Source organism: Strongylocentrotus purpuratus, unplaced genomic scaffold (genome assembly GCF_000002235.5).
Source record: "Strongylocentrotus purpuratus isolate Spur 01 unplaced genomic scaffold, Spur_5.0 spur5_scaffold_17, whole genome shotgun sequence".
In the NCBI taxonomy this organism is placed as follows: domain Eukaryota; kingdom Metazoa; phylum Echinodermata; class Echinoidea; order Camarodonta; family Strongylocentrotidae; genus Strongylocentrotus; species Strongylocentrotus purpuratus.
The window spans coordinates 4,933,802-4,951,179 of NW_022145602.1; the positions used below are offsets into that span (position 1 = coordinate 4,933,802).

The 17,378-nt window shown below is 36.9% G+C and overlaps 1 protein-coding gene across 1 annotated transcript in view; it reads left to right on the forward strand.

Annotated features, from left to right (window-relative positions):
* Window positions 1-4,245: 4,245 nt before the first annotated feature.
* The window catches only part of LOC581094 (tyrosine 3-monooxygenase), a 34,535-nt gene continuing 21,402 nt past the window's right edge, over window positions 4,246-17,378 (forward strand). Inside the window, exons 1-2 of the mRNA XM_781113.4 lie at window positions 4,246-5,054; window positions 14,435-14,677. Of these exons, the coding sequence (XP_786206.2) occupies window positions 4,911-5,054; window positions 14,435-14,677 (387 nt within the window). The 5' untranslated portion in view covers window positions 4,246-4,910. The remainder of the gene's footprint in view (window positions 5,055-14,434; window positions 14,678-17,378) is intronic.

Here is a 17,378-nt window from a genome sequence, read left to right on the forward strand (position 1 = left end):
TCTATATTTGAAAAGTTTAACCATGTACAATAGAAATATATATCACATAGCCTACATGTATATTTTTATATCTCTTTCAATATGATATTTGTGGTGTATTTTCTGAAAATGGTATTCCTGCATGCATCTTTTAACATGTTCTATATACGATCATTGCTCCAAATTTGCCTGTTGGGTCGTTCATGGTTACGAAATCCCAAAATATGTAGCTTTAGTGTGCTTCTCTACGTTTGTTTGTTGATGTCTTTTCTTCTTTTACTACTCAAGAAAATACAAAAAAGGAGATATATACTGTTAAGATTATTTGTTCCCTTACCAACAAAAGGTACAGTATGTAAATAAAATGTATTTGTCCCTATTTAGGTTTTTTTTTTTAGAATTTACATATGAAGGTATTCAACAACGTCCCAATTCAACTATTTCACCTTTCTTTCTTGTTTAAAAAAATTCAAACATTGAAGATCAAATGTACGAGGGGAATGAATAAATCAGTTCTTTGTTTTGTACAAACTGTAGACAGATATATTTTTATGAAGAGATGAATTTTGATAAGCTGTCCCAAACTTTCAATGGATTCAAGCACTGACTGGTATTCATAGGTATCCTGAAAATCAGGAAAAATCAGGAATTTACATGCGATCCAAACAATAGGGCGGTCTGTATTATTTTGCTTTTTGTCCAAACAGCTTATCCACTGGATGGTTCGTGGATTTTATTGAAGTAAAATTCCTCGATTAATGTTTATGTTTAAAACTCTATCAGGGATTTTTGTTTCATTTCAATGCACGGAACCAAGTAATATTTTTCTCGCATCCGTCAGTTTGTTGAAAAGTTCTTAACTGGTTTTAAATGAAAATGACAATCGGTATTAAATAGAGGTATTGATTTTTGAGAATAATTCATCATTGCCTGATTTCACTTCTCAAATTGGCAGTATAAATTTACGTGAATTTGCGTTCCAAACGTACTTGTCTAAAATATTAACTTTGTATTCCATATACATATGAAAATCATATTATGTATACAGACATGGATATGATTTGTAAGACTATCCGAAGATCGCACTGCTGTTTCTGTTTGAGGCGAACATTTTATTTGAATGCTTTGCCGTTCATTTAAATCGTTTATCATTCCTATAGTTATGCGTTAATGTAACTATGTTTGCCATTTTGGGGTTTGTTTCAGCATTAAACATCTTACAATCCACTTTCGTTTTAGTATATGAATTTCAAATCTATGCATGTTCCCAGAGAGAGAGAGAGAGAGAGAGAGAGAGAGGGGGGGGGGGGGGGGGAGTCAGACAGACAAAAGATATGAGAGAGAGAGAGAGAAATAGAGAAGGAGAGAGAGAGAGAGAGAGAGAGAGTCGGACATACAGAAAGAAAGAACGAGGGTGAGAGATTCACACAGACAGACGTAAAGAAAGAAATTAAGATATGAGAGAGAGAGAGAGGGAGTCGGACAGACATACAGAAAGAAAGATATTAGAGAGGAAGAGAGTTTCAGACAGACAGACAGAAATGAAGAGAGAAGAAAAGAATAGGAGGGAGACAGAGGAAGAAAGAGAGCGAGATGAAAGAAATGGAGAAAGGGAAGAGAAAGAGTAAGGTAGAGAGAAAGAAAAACAAATATTCATAGAAAAGACGATTCTTAAATGAAAAAGGAAAGTGTTTGATATTAGAAGATGTAAGTACGCATTTTACCCCCAGACCATTCGCATCTGGAATCAACTACCAGCCACCGCAGCAACTGCCTCAACAGTCGGTGCTTTCCGGATGACCGCCCTCCCTGTCATCAGAGGGTTGGAACCTCCTGTAGGTTCCAGAATGCTGTAAACTATATAGCAGCATGATTTTGTTTACTTGCACGTCACCGTTTTACTGTACATAACTACATATAGAAATTATACACCCTTTTGCTGTCTGCACCTTCACCTGCTGTCACAACACATCCCATCCCAGTATAGCTTGGCAAAGCTGCTTCAGAGATTACCTCATCAAGTACGTATCAAGTATTATGAAAACGGAAGTTAAAAGTTTTTTGAAAAGGAAGAAAAGGATTCTTTGGACATTCCGGAAGCTTCCACGTTCCTTGAGATCATCCAGCCTGTTACATAAGTTCATTACGCCCCCATACAGACATTACTGTGGCCTGATTACGTCACACTGCGCGGACAATAACGTCTATTTAAACGTCAATATTTGTTTGACAAAAGACTTTTTTTATTTTGTTTTAGCGCCAAACAATAGCGTGATTTTAGAACAAATAGATCACTATTGTGTGACAAGCAGGACTTAGGACTGAGATGGCTTCTGCTACGACGTCATAATAATTAACATTTTAAAGATGACGTATCGAGAAAAGAATGGCTGAGATAAATGCGGGTTTCTTTGCCAGACAAAGGGGGAGGGAGAGAGAGAGAGAGAGAGAGAGAGAGAGAGAGAGAGAGAGGGAGAGAGAGAGAGAGAGAGAGAGAGAGAGAGAGAGAGAGAGAGAGAGAGAGAGCAGCTGAATAACAAAAACCCTTTCCATATAATGGAATGACCTCTGCCATTTTGACTTCAGTAGCCCATTTTAATGTGCTAATTAGGTCGATACACTGACCATGACGTTAAAACAATATGAGGTTCTTGCTGCGGGGAAAGTGATCGATGACGAAATATATTAGTATATTGAAGTTAAATAATAGTCCCCGCTGGTAATTTTGTTCAACAGTTAAAAGTATTTGAAGCTTATTCGGCGCTAGTTCAGAAGTCTATCCAAAATTCGACCCGTAACTCCGGCGTGGAGATACCTTACCATAACATACCAACAATGAAGTAAATATTCATCAAATGTCCAAATAAAGGTCATGATTTAAAAGTCGATATGTTTGTTACCTGTTTCTTGTCAATTTTCTTATCTTTTTCGGAGTATTTTTCCTAAAAACGAAGACTTAAAATATACATTCAGACAAGGATGAAGAATCGAGAACGGTATAATGAATTGCTTCTTTCTCTAAAAATTAAATGAAACGTCATAACTTTTGCGCTTCGCGCGGGGGGGGGGGGGGGGGGCGAAACAAGAATTAAGAGTCGAGAACGGTACAACGCATCGTCTTCTTTTTCTAAAAGTTTAATGAAGTGTCAAAGGGGGAAAACTGAAAAATAACTTAGTTCCTGGCCTAGGGTTTATAGGGTTAAATTTGTAGACATTGGAACATTGGCATCAATATATTTGTCGGTAATTGGTGGCTACTTTTGTCGTAAATCGGTGGTCTCTACAACCCTTCCCCCCCCCCCCCCCCCCACTGAAAAATGTCTAGCAACGCCCCTGATTATACACTCGAGATAATCTTTGCAAGTACTACTGCTGAAGTACCGGACCACCATATTTGTTCATTGGGCAAAAACGAAGCATATACATATACAACGTCTCATGACGTGACGGATCACTTTTCTCTAACTTCTAACCAATCAGAAGGCCTCGTTTTTGTCCAGGTAGTGCCGGTGGATATTAATGCCACATTGTTTTAAAATCGTTACAAATTTACAGTAAGTCCATTGGCTGCATGTACTATTCAGAGCTGGAATGATCTATTCAGAGCCATCGTTTAATGCTCCGTTCTCCCTAGAGACCCAGAAAGTAAGAGTGAGAGTGAGTTATCATAATGAGGTACACCCCTACACACCATAGGCTACATATACCTAAAAAAATAATTTCTTAATAGTTTCAAATAAATAATTTCGGAAAAACGAGTTCAGGTTTATAGGGTGGGTGTGGGCAATTGGAGACCCTTAAGCACATCCAGCCGTTTTTAATTCTTGATTTGATTTATATTATTTTATAAGTCGTATTAAAGTAGGTCTATGCATTTGAATTTGTATACGGCAACAAAAACAAAACCAAACTAAACTCTGCCCCCCCCCTTCACATTATTAGCCAAAACTCTTCTTCCCAAGCAGCATCCAGAATTCCACGAACATTTTCAAAACCTCATGAATATTTACAAGAATTTCGATTTCAAACTATGCGGAGACGGGGAAGATAATAAGCCTCAGCCAATGGCGAGGCCCCTCAGAGTTGGGCGAACACTCAAGCACCGTTTTCCGATGCAGCCCATAGGCGCAATATCGATTAGCGCGCGGCCTCACGGGTTATTAATTGATATAAATTGATAGATTGTCGCCACGCGAGACCGATGTATTAATCCAAAGCCAATCTGTAATTCAGCGACGAGCCCGGGCGAGTTGAACTAAATAAAAGAAGAAGAGAAAGAGAGTAGGGAGAGAGCGAAAACAAGACCAAGCGAAGAGGATCGCTTTTATTAAAATTCTGAACGACGCGCCGACGAGCGTTTACATGACGTGTACACTTTCAGCGAACTATCGCTGACAGCAACCTGTTGCATGTACACTCTGGATTTAATTTCGCGCCCTTTTTAGTACACGGTTTATTTCCAAGACCAGTTACAGCGGGGATGAGTTTCTTCTCAACTCAGCTAAAGACAGCTTCAAGAAATCATATTCGAATCTCAAATTTAAAGCGCTTGGGATTGTTAAACATTTCATTTTGACATTCAACTATTAATGAAGTTTGAACTTGGATTTCAAACGTACATTAATCGTTATCAGACTCGCCAGAGACGACATTTACCACACCCAAGATTCACCTAAACTTTCACGCTCTATTGAATAAGCAAACTGTTTATGCGATCAGTTGACTTTGCGTTAACCTTTCGTAATTATCCATCATCTATCCATGATATAGGCAGTACATTTACAGTGAAACAAATTGTTGTCCCTTTGTGAACATTTTCATCTTCGCTCAGACAAAACTTTTAAAGTTGCTCACCAGGAATCAAGTATCTTCTACAGCAGGACGCCATTTACGGATTCTTCAAGGTTACAGGTGATTTTTTGAAGGCATCAATGGCAGAAGATAGCCCGAAGACTGCAAAGAATGGCGACTTTTCTCTGCCTGAGCTAGCACCAGTGAAACCACCCCCAAGGTTCACGGCGGGAAAACCAAAGCGGACTCCGTTTGAGAAACTCTCCAAATCCTTTGATGATATGGTAAGTCGACCATTGATGTTCTTCCTTTCCTCCGTCGGTTCGCCGGAGAATTCCAACCCATACCCAGTGCAATTAGTAAAAGCAAATAGATTTTCTACCAGGAATTTCATCAAAGCCGATATTTAGTTTTCTTCATTTGAATTAAAGTAGTGATCTTTATAAATTTGTTTTCATGTGATTCCTCGATATATATGTCACTGGCTGGTGCCCCAACCACAGGTTTATATTCAAACTTCTTGGGGGGCTCCTAACCCCATGTTTTTATATTTTCATGAATTATTGTATGTGTATTTTTATGGTTGAAATAAATTGAATTGAATCGAATTGAATCAGTACATCACAAATTTTTTGCACCTTGCACAAAAGCACTTCTCAACACGAAATATTTCACTAAATTTGTTTTGTTATTTTCACTCAAAATTAAATCAGCCATGCTCACTTTTAATCACTTCACTTATATCTTATTTAACATTGAATACAATGCAGTTGCATGGGTTGTTCTTTTATTTTGTTAACTCGGCAGAGGCCACGGTCATGTTCAAGCATTTACGCTTACGACATGTGGTCTCCTGCTTTTTCCTTTTGTAACAGTATGAAACTTTTATTTAAACTAGAAAAAAACTTTGTCAAACTTACATGTTATTCATTATATTCATTTGTATGTTTCTTTGTATTGATATGAAAAAGTGGAAATAAAACAAACAAACAAAACAAACATAATTATAATTGGTTTATTTTGACCGAAATTCTATTCGGACCCATTAACCATGAACTGGCATACAGTGGTCAGATGAACACAGCAAATCACTACATAACTTCGAGGTCAGATACTTTTATTTACAACTTTTTTTTTGTAATTATAATATTAACGGTTTGTTGCATATTGACTTGCCGAGTATATGTAGTAAGGGAAAAAATAACAAAAGTTATCGTAACGTTTATCAAGAACTTGCATTCTTTGGTTTAGTCATCCCTGTTTGTCACAGATATGTCTTTTTTAAATTTAAGTTAACGTGCTGTTTGGTGAAAAAAAACAGTTTGAAACGTGAGGGCACCTACACTGTAAAAAAATAATAGTCGAAATAACTCAATAAAATTGAGGAAAAGAATTGCCTTATTTTTATTAAGTAAATATTACCTACGGCATCTTAAGTAGAATTTACTTATTTTGCTGAATACATTTTTACTCAGTTAAATCGAGTTACATTAACGTAAATAATTTTAGTATTGTAATCATTTTAGATAATTAAAAAAAAGCTATGATAGGATTACATATTGCACGATTTGGTACCCATCTAATCTAACAAGTCACATCCACTAATCACTAACACTACTTCTATTTAAGATTTAACCGTATATATATATATATCTACCACCATCACAAACTATTACATACACTTCAATTCGACACATATTGAAAGGCTCCAAATTGTATATATACTTGATCGTAGCATCTTAAAAGGAAAATTGGTTGACAATTTCCTGAAATATCAAGTTTTGATTTGTTTCGAACTGGGTAACAATTAAAAATTGTCTTGTCTTTGCTTAGCCATGTTAAATGAATTAGTAAATGTTTTAAAGTCCTTAAATTTTCATTCAACCACAAAAAAGAATCGTTTTATTTAAAAAAGAGTTTAATTTGGTCTTAATGAATATTCATAAATTATGTAAATATTTCTATTACGCACTGCTTCGGTCCTTACTTTAAAAAGATAAGAATAATCAACATAAATTGTTTGAGTAATACGTATAATTTCTGATTTTGAGTTAAAATTACTAAATTAATACAAGCTGATATTACTTAAAGTTCTTATGTATTCGATTTTACTTAAATATTCCACGTATGTTCTACTAAATTGAAAGTTTGAGTTAGCAAGACTTAAATTTAGTGCGTAAGTGGAAAAACTAATGTTTTCAAGTAAATTCTACATGGAAAAAATACGTAAAAATTACCAATGAACAAATTCTTTTTTACAGTGTACATGCGTTATCATTTTGGGGAAAGGAGTAGAAGAGGGAGAAGAAGAAGAAGAAGAAGAAGAGGAAGAAGAAGAGGAAGAAGAAGAAGAAGAAGAAGAAGAAGAAGAAGAAGAAGAAGAAGAAGAAGAAGAAGAAAAGAAAAGAAAAAGAAGAAGAAAGAAAAAAAGAAGAAAAAGAAGAAGAGAAGGAGGATGAGGATGAAGAAGGAGAAGTAGAAAAGGGGAAGGAGGAAGAAGAAGAATAAAAAGAAGAAGAGGAGGAGGGAGAAGGAGTCGAAGAAGAAGAACTAGAGAAGGGGAAGAGGAAGAAGAAGGAGAAATAGGAAAGGGGGATGAAGAAGAAGAAGAAGAAGGGAAACAAGATGATTCAGAAGAAGAAGGGAAACAAGATGATTCAGAAGAAGAAGAGGAGGAGGAAGAAGAAGAAGATGAAGAAGTAAAAAGAGATGAGGAGGAAGAGAAAGAAGGAAGAAGATGTTTCTTTACCCCTCATTCTCTCTGTCTCTATTTTTTTATTCTCCCCCTCTCTCTCCCCTGACGGCTTTAGCTGTATCCATTACTATCCCATCACTCTTTTCTGTTCACTAATCGCTCCATTATTGACCCATCAAAATAAATTACTACGCAAACAGCAGCATGCAACTCAGAAGAAGAAAAAAACGATAAAAATTGAAGCTGTTGTTTGTTAACGCATATACGCCATATAAAATACGCCAATAAACAAATAAAAAAGATAAATATTAAAACAAAAGAAAAAATAAGGGCATGAAGAAAGAAGAGGAAAAACAAACAAAGTAGGTGTCACATTTTCTAAATAAGCGTGCCCCAAATATCTGTTATTTAGTGCTCCCTATACTCCCCTCCCCGGCACAACATGTAGGCAAAAAGTTATGTCAAAATGTGACACACCCTTTTGTTGATTGGCGGAGATTTACTGGGCTTCTTACTGATGTTTATTTATAAGAAAGCATAAATGCTTGTTAGTTAGCAACCAGGGAGCCAACCACTTTAGGTCCTCTCCGAGAGACCTGGTCATGAGGATTAATGCCTTACCAAAGGGCATTAGTGCATCGCCTTGGTTTCGAACCCGGGTCGCCGGATTATGAGACCACTGCTCTACCAACTTAGCTATCGCGCCTCCTCCACATTTTGTGTGCACTTCTCTCTCTCAAAGAATTGATTTCATTCGCTTGTTTTGCAATGGTTTGGACGGTTTGGGCTTATGTCGACAAAATAATGGTACTCACAAAAAGGCAATACCCCTCCCCCGCAAAATGATGTCATTATCCTTATTGGTAGGCCTACATTCTTCTTCTTCTTCTTTTTTTTTTTGGGGGGGGGGGGTGGTGGCTTTAGCGTTTACTTAGGCTTAGCTTATGATCAGGTAAATTTATTGTCATTACTTATTCAAAAATTGAGTTCTATACACTTAAATAAATTGTTGTAATGCTTCTTAGAATAGCTTGTAATTGTTTATTTGAGAGTAATGCTCATAAAACCATGTAGTATTACATATTACAGTACATTTAACAAAGGTTAGATTAATGATTTAACCATTTATTTAATGTGTTTAATTTAATGTCACCTCCAAATTTCAGACTATTTGTGATACAAACAAATAAACAAACAAATAATCAAACCAAAATAAACACACAAACATTTATTTAAAAAAATCAAGAGAAACAGAAATTATACCGAATAACATGTTTATATTGCGGACGAGTAACCACTTCCATTTCCGTTTAAAACTTTGGAAAAAGCCTTTGTGTAAACTAGCCCATAATTAATTACTTGTGCAACCACCGCATCAGAAATGCCATTTTAATGTTCCCACCCCACATTCTGATGTAACATGCCCTTTGTAACCTTAATTAAAGTAACCCATAACATTTAGGGCACCTGATAAACACAGCTGTTTATAGCGTTTTATTTTAAGACCAAATTAAATAAGTAATTAACTGTATCTACGCACGCGACTTAATTATTTGTTCATTTGGTAACTCGTCTTTTTTACGACTTATACAAACAGCATCCAATGTAACAGATGTTACGCGTAAATATAGGTGTCCGAAAAAGGGTCTAATTTAGGTAATGTATGTTATGGAACTCCCGGAACCCCTACTGCATCGCCTGGCGTGATGCAATTGGCCATTTTCGTAATGCAACCAAATCTATACTTACGTGCCTCAATACGCAATATTTCATTTACCTGTTACGAATAATTGTATTTCAATAGTCAGAATGCAAATTACATATGATACGTGTTTTTATTTAGGGCGAGCCATTATGTTTGTCCTACCTAGCAGCGACTAATGTTTTAATCATGACTACGGACATACGTTTCTTTGTAAAAGTTTATAATATCGATGCGCTTCATAAAGGCATATTCATAAATTTGACGATATTACGAAAACAAAATGGCTTATTAAATAAAATGAAATAATTTGTTTAAAAATATCCATTTTCTCGAGAAATGACCATCATAATATATTTGTTACGTTTTTACAAGAAATATAATTTGGAGGTCTAATCATTTTCAAAATGGTCAGCACATATTGTGTCTATTCTGCCTCTATTAGCTTCTGTCCATTTTGCTCAGTGTTTATAATATATCTCGTGACACCATCGAAGAGAACCACGCTCTTCACACAACAGAGGTCGCGCGGAAAATATATAATCTTCCCAACCTAAGCCTAAATACAGCATTACAATGCGTTCCACGACTCCGTGGTCGAGAGGCTCTTTGCACTTGACCTGGTGTCGGCGATCAGGAGCAAGACCGTGAAATCGATCTTGAAGAAGAACGGAAATATTGGGGAAAACTGATCCGAGAGTCGAGACGAATCGGATAAGGCGGCACTCGATGGGACAAAATCCTTGACTTTGTTTTCCCTTCATTATCTCGAGAAGTTTTGTGAATGCATTCGGACTTGTTGTTGGTTTAAATGTCAGGATATATGTATAATTCATTGGAGAAGTCAATAGAATTGATTTGTTTCTTGAAATAAAAATACCCAAGGGCTTGGGATTATGTTGATCGCGGTTATCTTAGTCTGCAAGCATTCTTTCCCTAATGTGCTGTGCGTTTTCATGTTTTAAGAGCAAACATAATGGCCCGAATTCACAAAGGAGGTTTGTCGACAAACCTTGGTTTTCGTACGTCATATGACGCGTTTTTACGCGTTTTTTTACAAACCTGGTTACAAACCTGGTTAAGTTAGTATTGTCTGTTGGGAGCCAGGGGAGTACAAATAATCAAATAATTCCCCTGGCTCTCAATAGAGAGGTTAAATTATATTACATTGTTATGTTATTTATGTTATTTGTACTTACTGTCTATGTATTGTTATATTTATACAAATGTGAGCTGTAAAACGATTTTTATGCCTTCATTTTATTTTGTGCATGACAATAAAGAAATTAAATTCAATTCAACAAGATCAAACACATCATCATGATATAGCCTACAGCCTAATTTTTTAACAACAAAATGAAACTTCTTTCAGGAAGCCTAACAATAAAAGCTTTTCTTTATTCAAAGAGCTTTGTAGAGACGATGACAAAATAATAATAATAATAATACACCGTTGTTAAGGTGATACATTTTTTTTTGTATGGGGTCATGTATTTGGTTCATATGAACATATTGAATAATAGAATAATAATACAACATCGTTAAGCGTGAGACCGATCACGTATGCATCTCTCCCCGTCAAATAATCCGAACAAAAGAATCAACCGATCGCGAGGGGAATCATCTGTTAAAGGTAAAGAACATATTTGGAAACGCCCCCCGCCCCTCTCAAAATTGAAATGGAAGCTCTCATCACCAATCATGTGAAAGAAAATAAATGTTTTGACTAATACGTGATGATACAAATATTGCCGGGAAACCGCCTACTAATTGATATATTTGGTAAATTATTATATCTATCCGGCCTGGATAGATATCGCGTAGTCCCATATATATCGTTATGTGTACATTGCCCCTGGACCCCACGCCACTTTACGCTCCACTTGCTTCGCTCGCTTTGCTCTATACCTGATCGTAAATACTTTAGTCCCTCTCCGACTTTGAAAAAACGTTCCGAGGGGCCTGCATGTAACATCTAAGAGTGGGGGTGGTGTGGATTGTTTTCTCCCCCAAAACGTTTTTGCTCGTTATGCCACTGCTCCCTCGTCCCCCGCATTTCGCCCCCTCACCCTGTCATGAAAAGAAATCGCGGCCCCTGATTTTATCTTGTTATTGAAAACAAGATCAAACACATCATCATAATCTACAGGGTACAACCAAAAATGTTTTAACAACAATTGAAATTCCTTTCAGGAAGCCTAACAACAAAAGCTTTTCTTTATTCAAAGAGCAATGTAGAGACGGTGAACAAAAATGAATAATAATAGCCCACCTGAAAAAGTCAAACATCTTTTTCAATTTTTCAATTTGATTTTTGAAGAAGAAACAGGTAACATACTTTATGCAATTTCGGATTTTTTTTAATTTGTAGGCAACACTTAAAAAAGGGACCGGTATCCCAATTTCTAGCACTTATCTACACGGATCAAAGGATTTTATGGTTGGGTTGTTTTCTGACAGATTCTTTTGTAAGAGGTCATTTTGTAAATATCTTCAGCAGAGAAAGGTCGAACCTTAATTAATCTTTTATGAGACCTTCAGGAACCAATATTATTCAATACCATCATAAAACTTCACCTGGCTGTAAACCCACCTCCCTCTCCCCAGCTCCCTCTCTCTCCTCCTCTCTCTCTCTCTCTCTCTCTCTTTCCTTTCTCTCTTTCAAACACGAATCACACTTCTCTGTATCCTTTCATCCTCTGCCATCATCTCTTCCACAAGCGAAAATTCTCTATTCCTTCTCTCCTCTTTTCTACCCCCCCCCGATCCCTACACCGCAGCGCACCACTCACTTTGTCTTTATGTTTTATGGGTCTTTCTTTGTCCAATTCTCTAAAATATTTCCGAGTGTGTTTATCTCTCATTCTCTCCATCTAAGAATCTTCTTATAAAATTCCCGCTTCTCCTCTTCCTCTATTTCTCTCTCCCCTCTCTCTCTCTCTCTCTCTCTCTTTCATCTCTCACTATCTCTCTCCCTCTCTCTCTTTTTCTCTTTGGCCACACATCTTGACCCCCTCTCTCTCTTTCTCTCTCCCCTCTCTCTCTTTCTCTCTCCCCTCTCTCTCTTTCTCTCTCCCCTCTCTCTCTCCCCATCTCTCTCTCTCTCTCTCTCTCTCTCCCCATCTCTCTCTCTCTCTCTCTCTCCCCCCATCTCTCTCTCTCTCTCTCTCTCTCTGGCCACACATCTCGATCCCTCTCTCTCTTTATGTATCCCTCTCCTCTCTCTCTCTCCCTCTCTCTCTCTCTCTCTCTCTCTCTCTCTCTCTCTCATTTTCATCTAGTCTTAATTAATTACAACCCCGAGCCGCATTTCGACATCATTTGAGAATGATCGAACATTAAATGTCCCGACCGATCTCATTTTGGCGGGCTTTCGCGGACAAAGCGTCCTCTAATTGGAGAACATTAATTTCCAGCAGCGGAGTTCTACGCAAGATGTTTCAGTTGATTTGGGTAATTGTCTTCATATAATCCATCATTATTTCACCACCTTTTCGACCTTGTCTTCTTCTCTTCGAAATGTCGTTACCTTTTCGTGGAACCGTTAAATTCTCAGATCATTGCATCGTTTCACTAACATTTATTAAGCAAGATTTATTCATATATTCATCATTATTTTACCATCTTTTCGACCTTGTCTTCTTCTCACTTTGAAATTTCGTCACCTTTTCGTGGAACCGTTAAATTCTCATATCATTGCATCGTTTCACTAACATTTATTAAGCAAGATTTATTCATATATTCATCATTATTTCACCATCTTTTCGACCTCGTCTTCTTTTCACTTTAAAATTTCGTTATGTTTTCGTGGAACCGTTCTCAGATCATTGCATCGTTGCACTAACATTTATTAAGCAAGATTTATTTCACCATCTTCCGCTTATCTGCTGGGTTAGAAGGATGCGCGCTGACACTGTTTTCCCCGATGGGAAACAATAGAAAACTTTTTTGATAATTATTTTCATTTTGACCAGTTTAAAAATCAAGTCCTGTGGAAGAGAAAGGTGTCTTAATCATTTTTTTTTTATAGAAATGGAAGCCATAAAATATCTTTTGACTGTAAAACTCTTCTATAATATTCCATTTAAAGTTGATTTCTTATTAAATAATGGTTCTTGGTATGGCGTGATTTACCTTTTCTGTGTAATTCACTTCTAATCATTTCTCCATTTGATTTAGGTTCAACTGTTTTTGTGAAAGTTTTTTTTTGAAGTAATCCTTATTACTGCTTTATTTGTAATTGTTAGTCAACGGACTTACTGAAGTGTTAACAGCCTTTCACTCGATTTACTTTTTATATGTAATTCCCTTCTAATCATGTCTCCATTTGATTTAGGTTGATCTGTTTGTGTGGAAGTTTTCTTTTGTTGAGTTATTAGTTTTATTGTTGTATTTGTATTTGTTAGTCAAGCGGTAATAAATTCGAACGTGTGGAAATGGATGAGTGAATTAGATGATTTTATTCACACTCCATCGCTTTTAGATATTGTTTTCGTTGAAATTATTTAGGCTTTTGAATGGCAAGATACAATGATACGCCGATTATAACGATTTTTAAAATTTAACTTATAAATAGAATTGAGAGATAAAATTTGATCTAGATACCATTGTGGTTCTCATTCGAATTCTCTTATCAGCTATGTCCAGGTGTCCCACCCCCCTTTATGGTAAATTCATTCATTTTCATAAACACGTACTAAAGAATGTTGGAAAATTAGCTTCATACATTTCTACGTTTTAATTTCTGATTACGTATTGAGTTCTTCGCAAGAAAAGAAACGATTTCATTTAGGTTGTGAAATCGGTTCATATTTTTTAATGAAATTCTTATGCAATTCGAACATAATGACGAGGAGATAAAGATTCATGTTAAAACTTTAGGTATGGTTCTTTGGTAAAACATATATACATGTATAATTCATAAACACTAGAGTCTGTCTTGAATAAGATTTTCATTTTTTATTTAATTTCCCCTTTAGTTTCATGTTTACGATTTGTATAGACAAATTATGTCGAATTAAAATCGCGTATATACAGTATGTATAAATGACATACAACCCGAGCAAGTACTTCAAAGTAATATTTTACTGCATTCTTCAAAATAACTTTTAACTCAGTTCTTCGAACAAGACGATAAACGGAGTTCTTCAAAATATCATGTAACCAACTCCCACAAAGTGAATTTAATTGAAGAACAACTTCTTCAAAATGTCTTTGAAAATATTACTTAACTTTGAAATTGTATTTTTCTTGACCTTTCTCGGCAGAGCTTTGTCTACCCGACGCGCAAGAAGAGTTTGATCGAAGATGCGAGGCGGGAATCCACCCGTTCGTCGCTCGACATCACGTCGATGTCGCTGGTCCTCTCGAGCCCCGAGGAAAAGGACGACGTCTTCGATGACGCTTTCGAGCCGCAGCAGGAGAGTGCGATTCGACGCTTCACGGTGACATTCTCGAGCAAGGAAGATATGGGCTTCGGTTCCCTCTCCGAGGCTCTGCGTGTGTTTCAGGTATGCTCTAAAGATGATAGTAAAGTCTTCATTATACAGTCAAACCTGCTTTTATAGTGACTACCTGTATAGAAAGACCACCTGTCTACAATGACCACACTTTTTGTTTCCTTGAAATGGTTTCTCATTGATACATGTAATAAATGAACCTGTACATAAAGACCACCTGCCTATACAGACCACTTTTCTTGTCTCCCTTGGGTGGTCTTATAGACAGGTTTTACTGTAGTACATTTGTTTTCATTTCATTTCGTTTCATCTCATTAACATATTTTGTGTCCCGTTCCAACATCATCGTTTATGATTACCGATTTGCAGTAAATGTTTATATTGTCCCATGTAGGGAAGTAAACTACATCGCATAAGACTAAGATATGTACATCCTCGACAAAATATATACCAGAAATTATAATGTACACAAATAGTACTATTAAAATTCATTAACAAATTGAATGTCAAGTCGAATCGAATAATATATTTACAATGACAAACCACCTCATCTTCAATGAAGTACGAGTTAGAAGCCATTAAATAAACATGATTTTTAAGGAAATAATAATAATATACAGTATGCATTCTTTATCAAAATACTGATTATAAGAGGCATTACATACTTGGTTTATTTGTTTTTTTGTTTTACCTGACTGTTAAGAAAGCATTGTATGCTTTGTAATCAGTCAGGGGACCAACGACTTTAAGTGTTCTCAGGGGGACTTGGTAATGAGGATTAATGCTTTGCCAAAGGGCAATAACGCATCGCATTGGTTTCGAACCCGGGACCTGCCGGTCAAGAGACCACTGCTCGACCACTGAGCCACTGCAGCTTAAAGCTTTTCATCAATTTTCATCAAACTGAAATGTCTAAAGGAATTAAAAATAACCACTACCACCACCACAATATAGTAATTATTATCTTGCAAAAAAATAATAGACGTGATGTTTCACAGTGAAAAGACACATAACAAAGGGCGGGAAAGAACCGACTAATAATTTCGAAATACCCCCCCCCCCCAGCCACGCCCCCTTGATCTTCTCCACCAACACCGAAATATCTTTACGTGAAATAAGCAGGGAGCATCGCAACTATTCCACCAATTAGATATAATACCGATGGTATCAGATACAAAAGGCTGCCACGATTGCGATATTTTAGCTTCTTGCTCTATTTGCACTTATTTCACAGTCATTTCCTCGATTATATTGCATGATAGGCACAACGACTGTGGGGAAAGTGCAGTGAGGAAGACATCGAGTATAAGGTGTCTCCTTATTCCTCTTTTGTTTGTTACTCTTTATTTGAATGACCCATGTGACCTAGGTCTGTCAGAACCATCACCGTGATGAGACGGTTGATTTCCGAGATTAAAGCCAATAAGCTAGCGATTAATTTTCTCGCTTTTTATTCCCCATTTGATCCCCATTTGATGACGCGTGGTGATCGTTAAAGTGTGCCTATTATTACCTGTTCTGAACGTCACATTTCGAGGTTTCTATTTCAAGATCTCTCTCTATCTCTTTCTCTTTCTCTTTATCCCTCTCTGCCCCTGTATTTCTATCTCTTTCTCCCCCTCTCTCCCCTTATTTCAATCTCTTTATATTCCCCCTTTTCTTTCCCCTTCTCCCTTCCTCTCTCTCTCTCTCTCTCTTTAGTTCTATCAATCCTTCTTTCCTCCTAACCGCTCTCTGTTTTTCTCTCTCCCCCTCTCTCTCTCTGTTCCTCTCTCCCTCCCTCTATCTCTCTATCACCACCTCTTCCCTCTCCCCTCTCTACCCATTTTCTCTCCCTCTCTTTCTCTCCCCTATCTCCTTTCTTCTCCCCCTCTCTTCTCCTCGTCTCTGTCACTCGCGTTGCGATGAAAATCCTGAGAATAGAGTCATTGCACCTCTACTCACCAGTGACGACCAGTCATCTATTCTTGAACGTGTCTTAAAGTAGATATTCATTGATTTTAAAAACTAACTTAATTTCATTATTGCAAAGTTGAAACTTTGCATCGACAAGGTTATCAAAATTCTATGCTTGGAAACATTCGAAGAAATGATTATTATAAATTATAAAACGCTTAAATACAGCCCCGGCATAGCACCTGAAGAGCTCTCCGAACGCTGCTTAGGTGTGTGAGATCACAGTATGGACACGATTTGCACAAGCAGACGATGTCCCATGACATCTCACACATTTTTAGTGCCTGTGTTTTCATCTTCTCTTGAGTTCTTTCTCTTACTTCACTACCGTAAGGCCAAGTGTATAATCTATTGCCTCACTCTAAACCCCGCACATGGTTTTATTTTGATGACAAATGCAGCGATACAAAAATAAAGGAATCTTCGCTTGTAAACAAAATAAGACGCCGTTGAATATTCAGCTGCACACACCGCGGTATGTTCGGCGTTTCAAGAGGGAACAAATGCCGTCCTTAATATCATTTCGGGGGGTTTTCAATTCAAAAGTCTGGTTTCTTTGATTGTTAATCAACCCCTATCCTGTGTATTTACAAGCAAAAGATTTTTGTTATCGGAATCGGGTCATATCCCCTTTTGAATGGTTTGACATGCCATCACATTTATATACACTAAACTCATTATAATTTGACAAATAAAAGCTTTGCAATTATGTTCATTCTTTATGGGATGTCGTCTGCTTGGGCAGTATTGGTCCATATAGTGACGTCATTAAAACATCGTTATTTTTCCGGCGAAT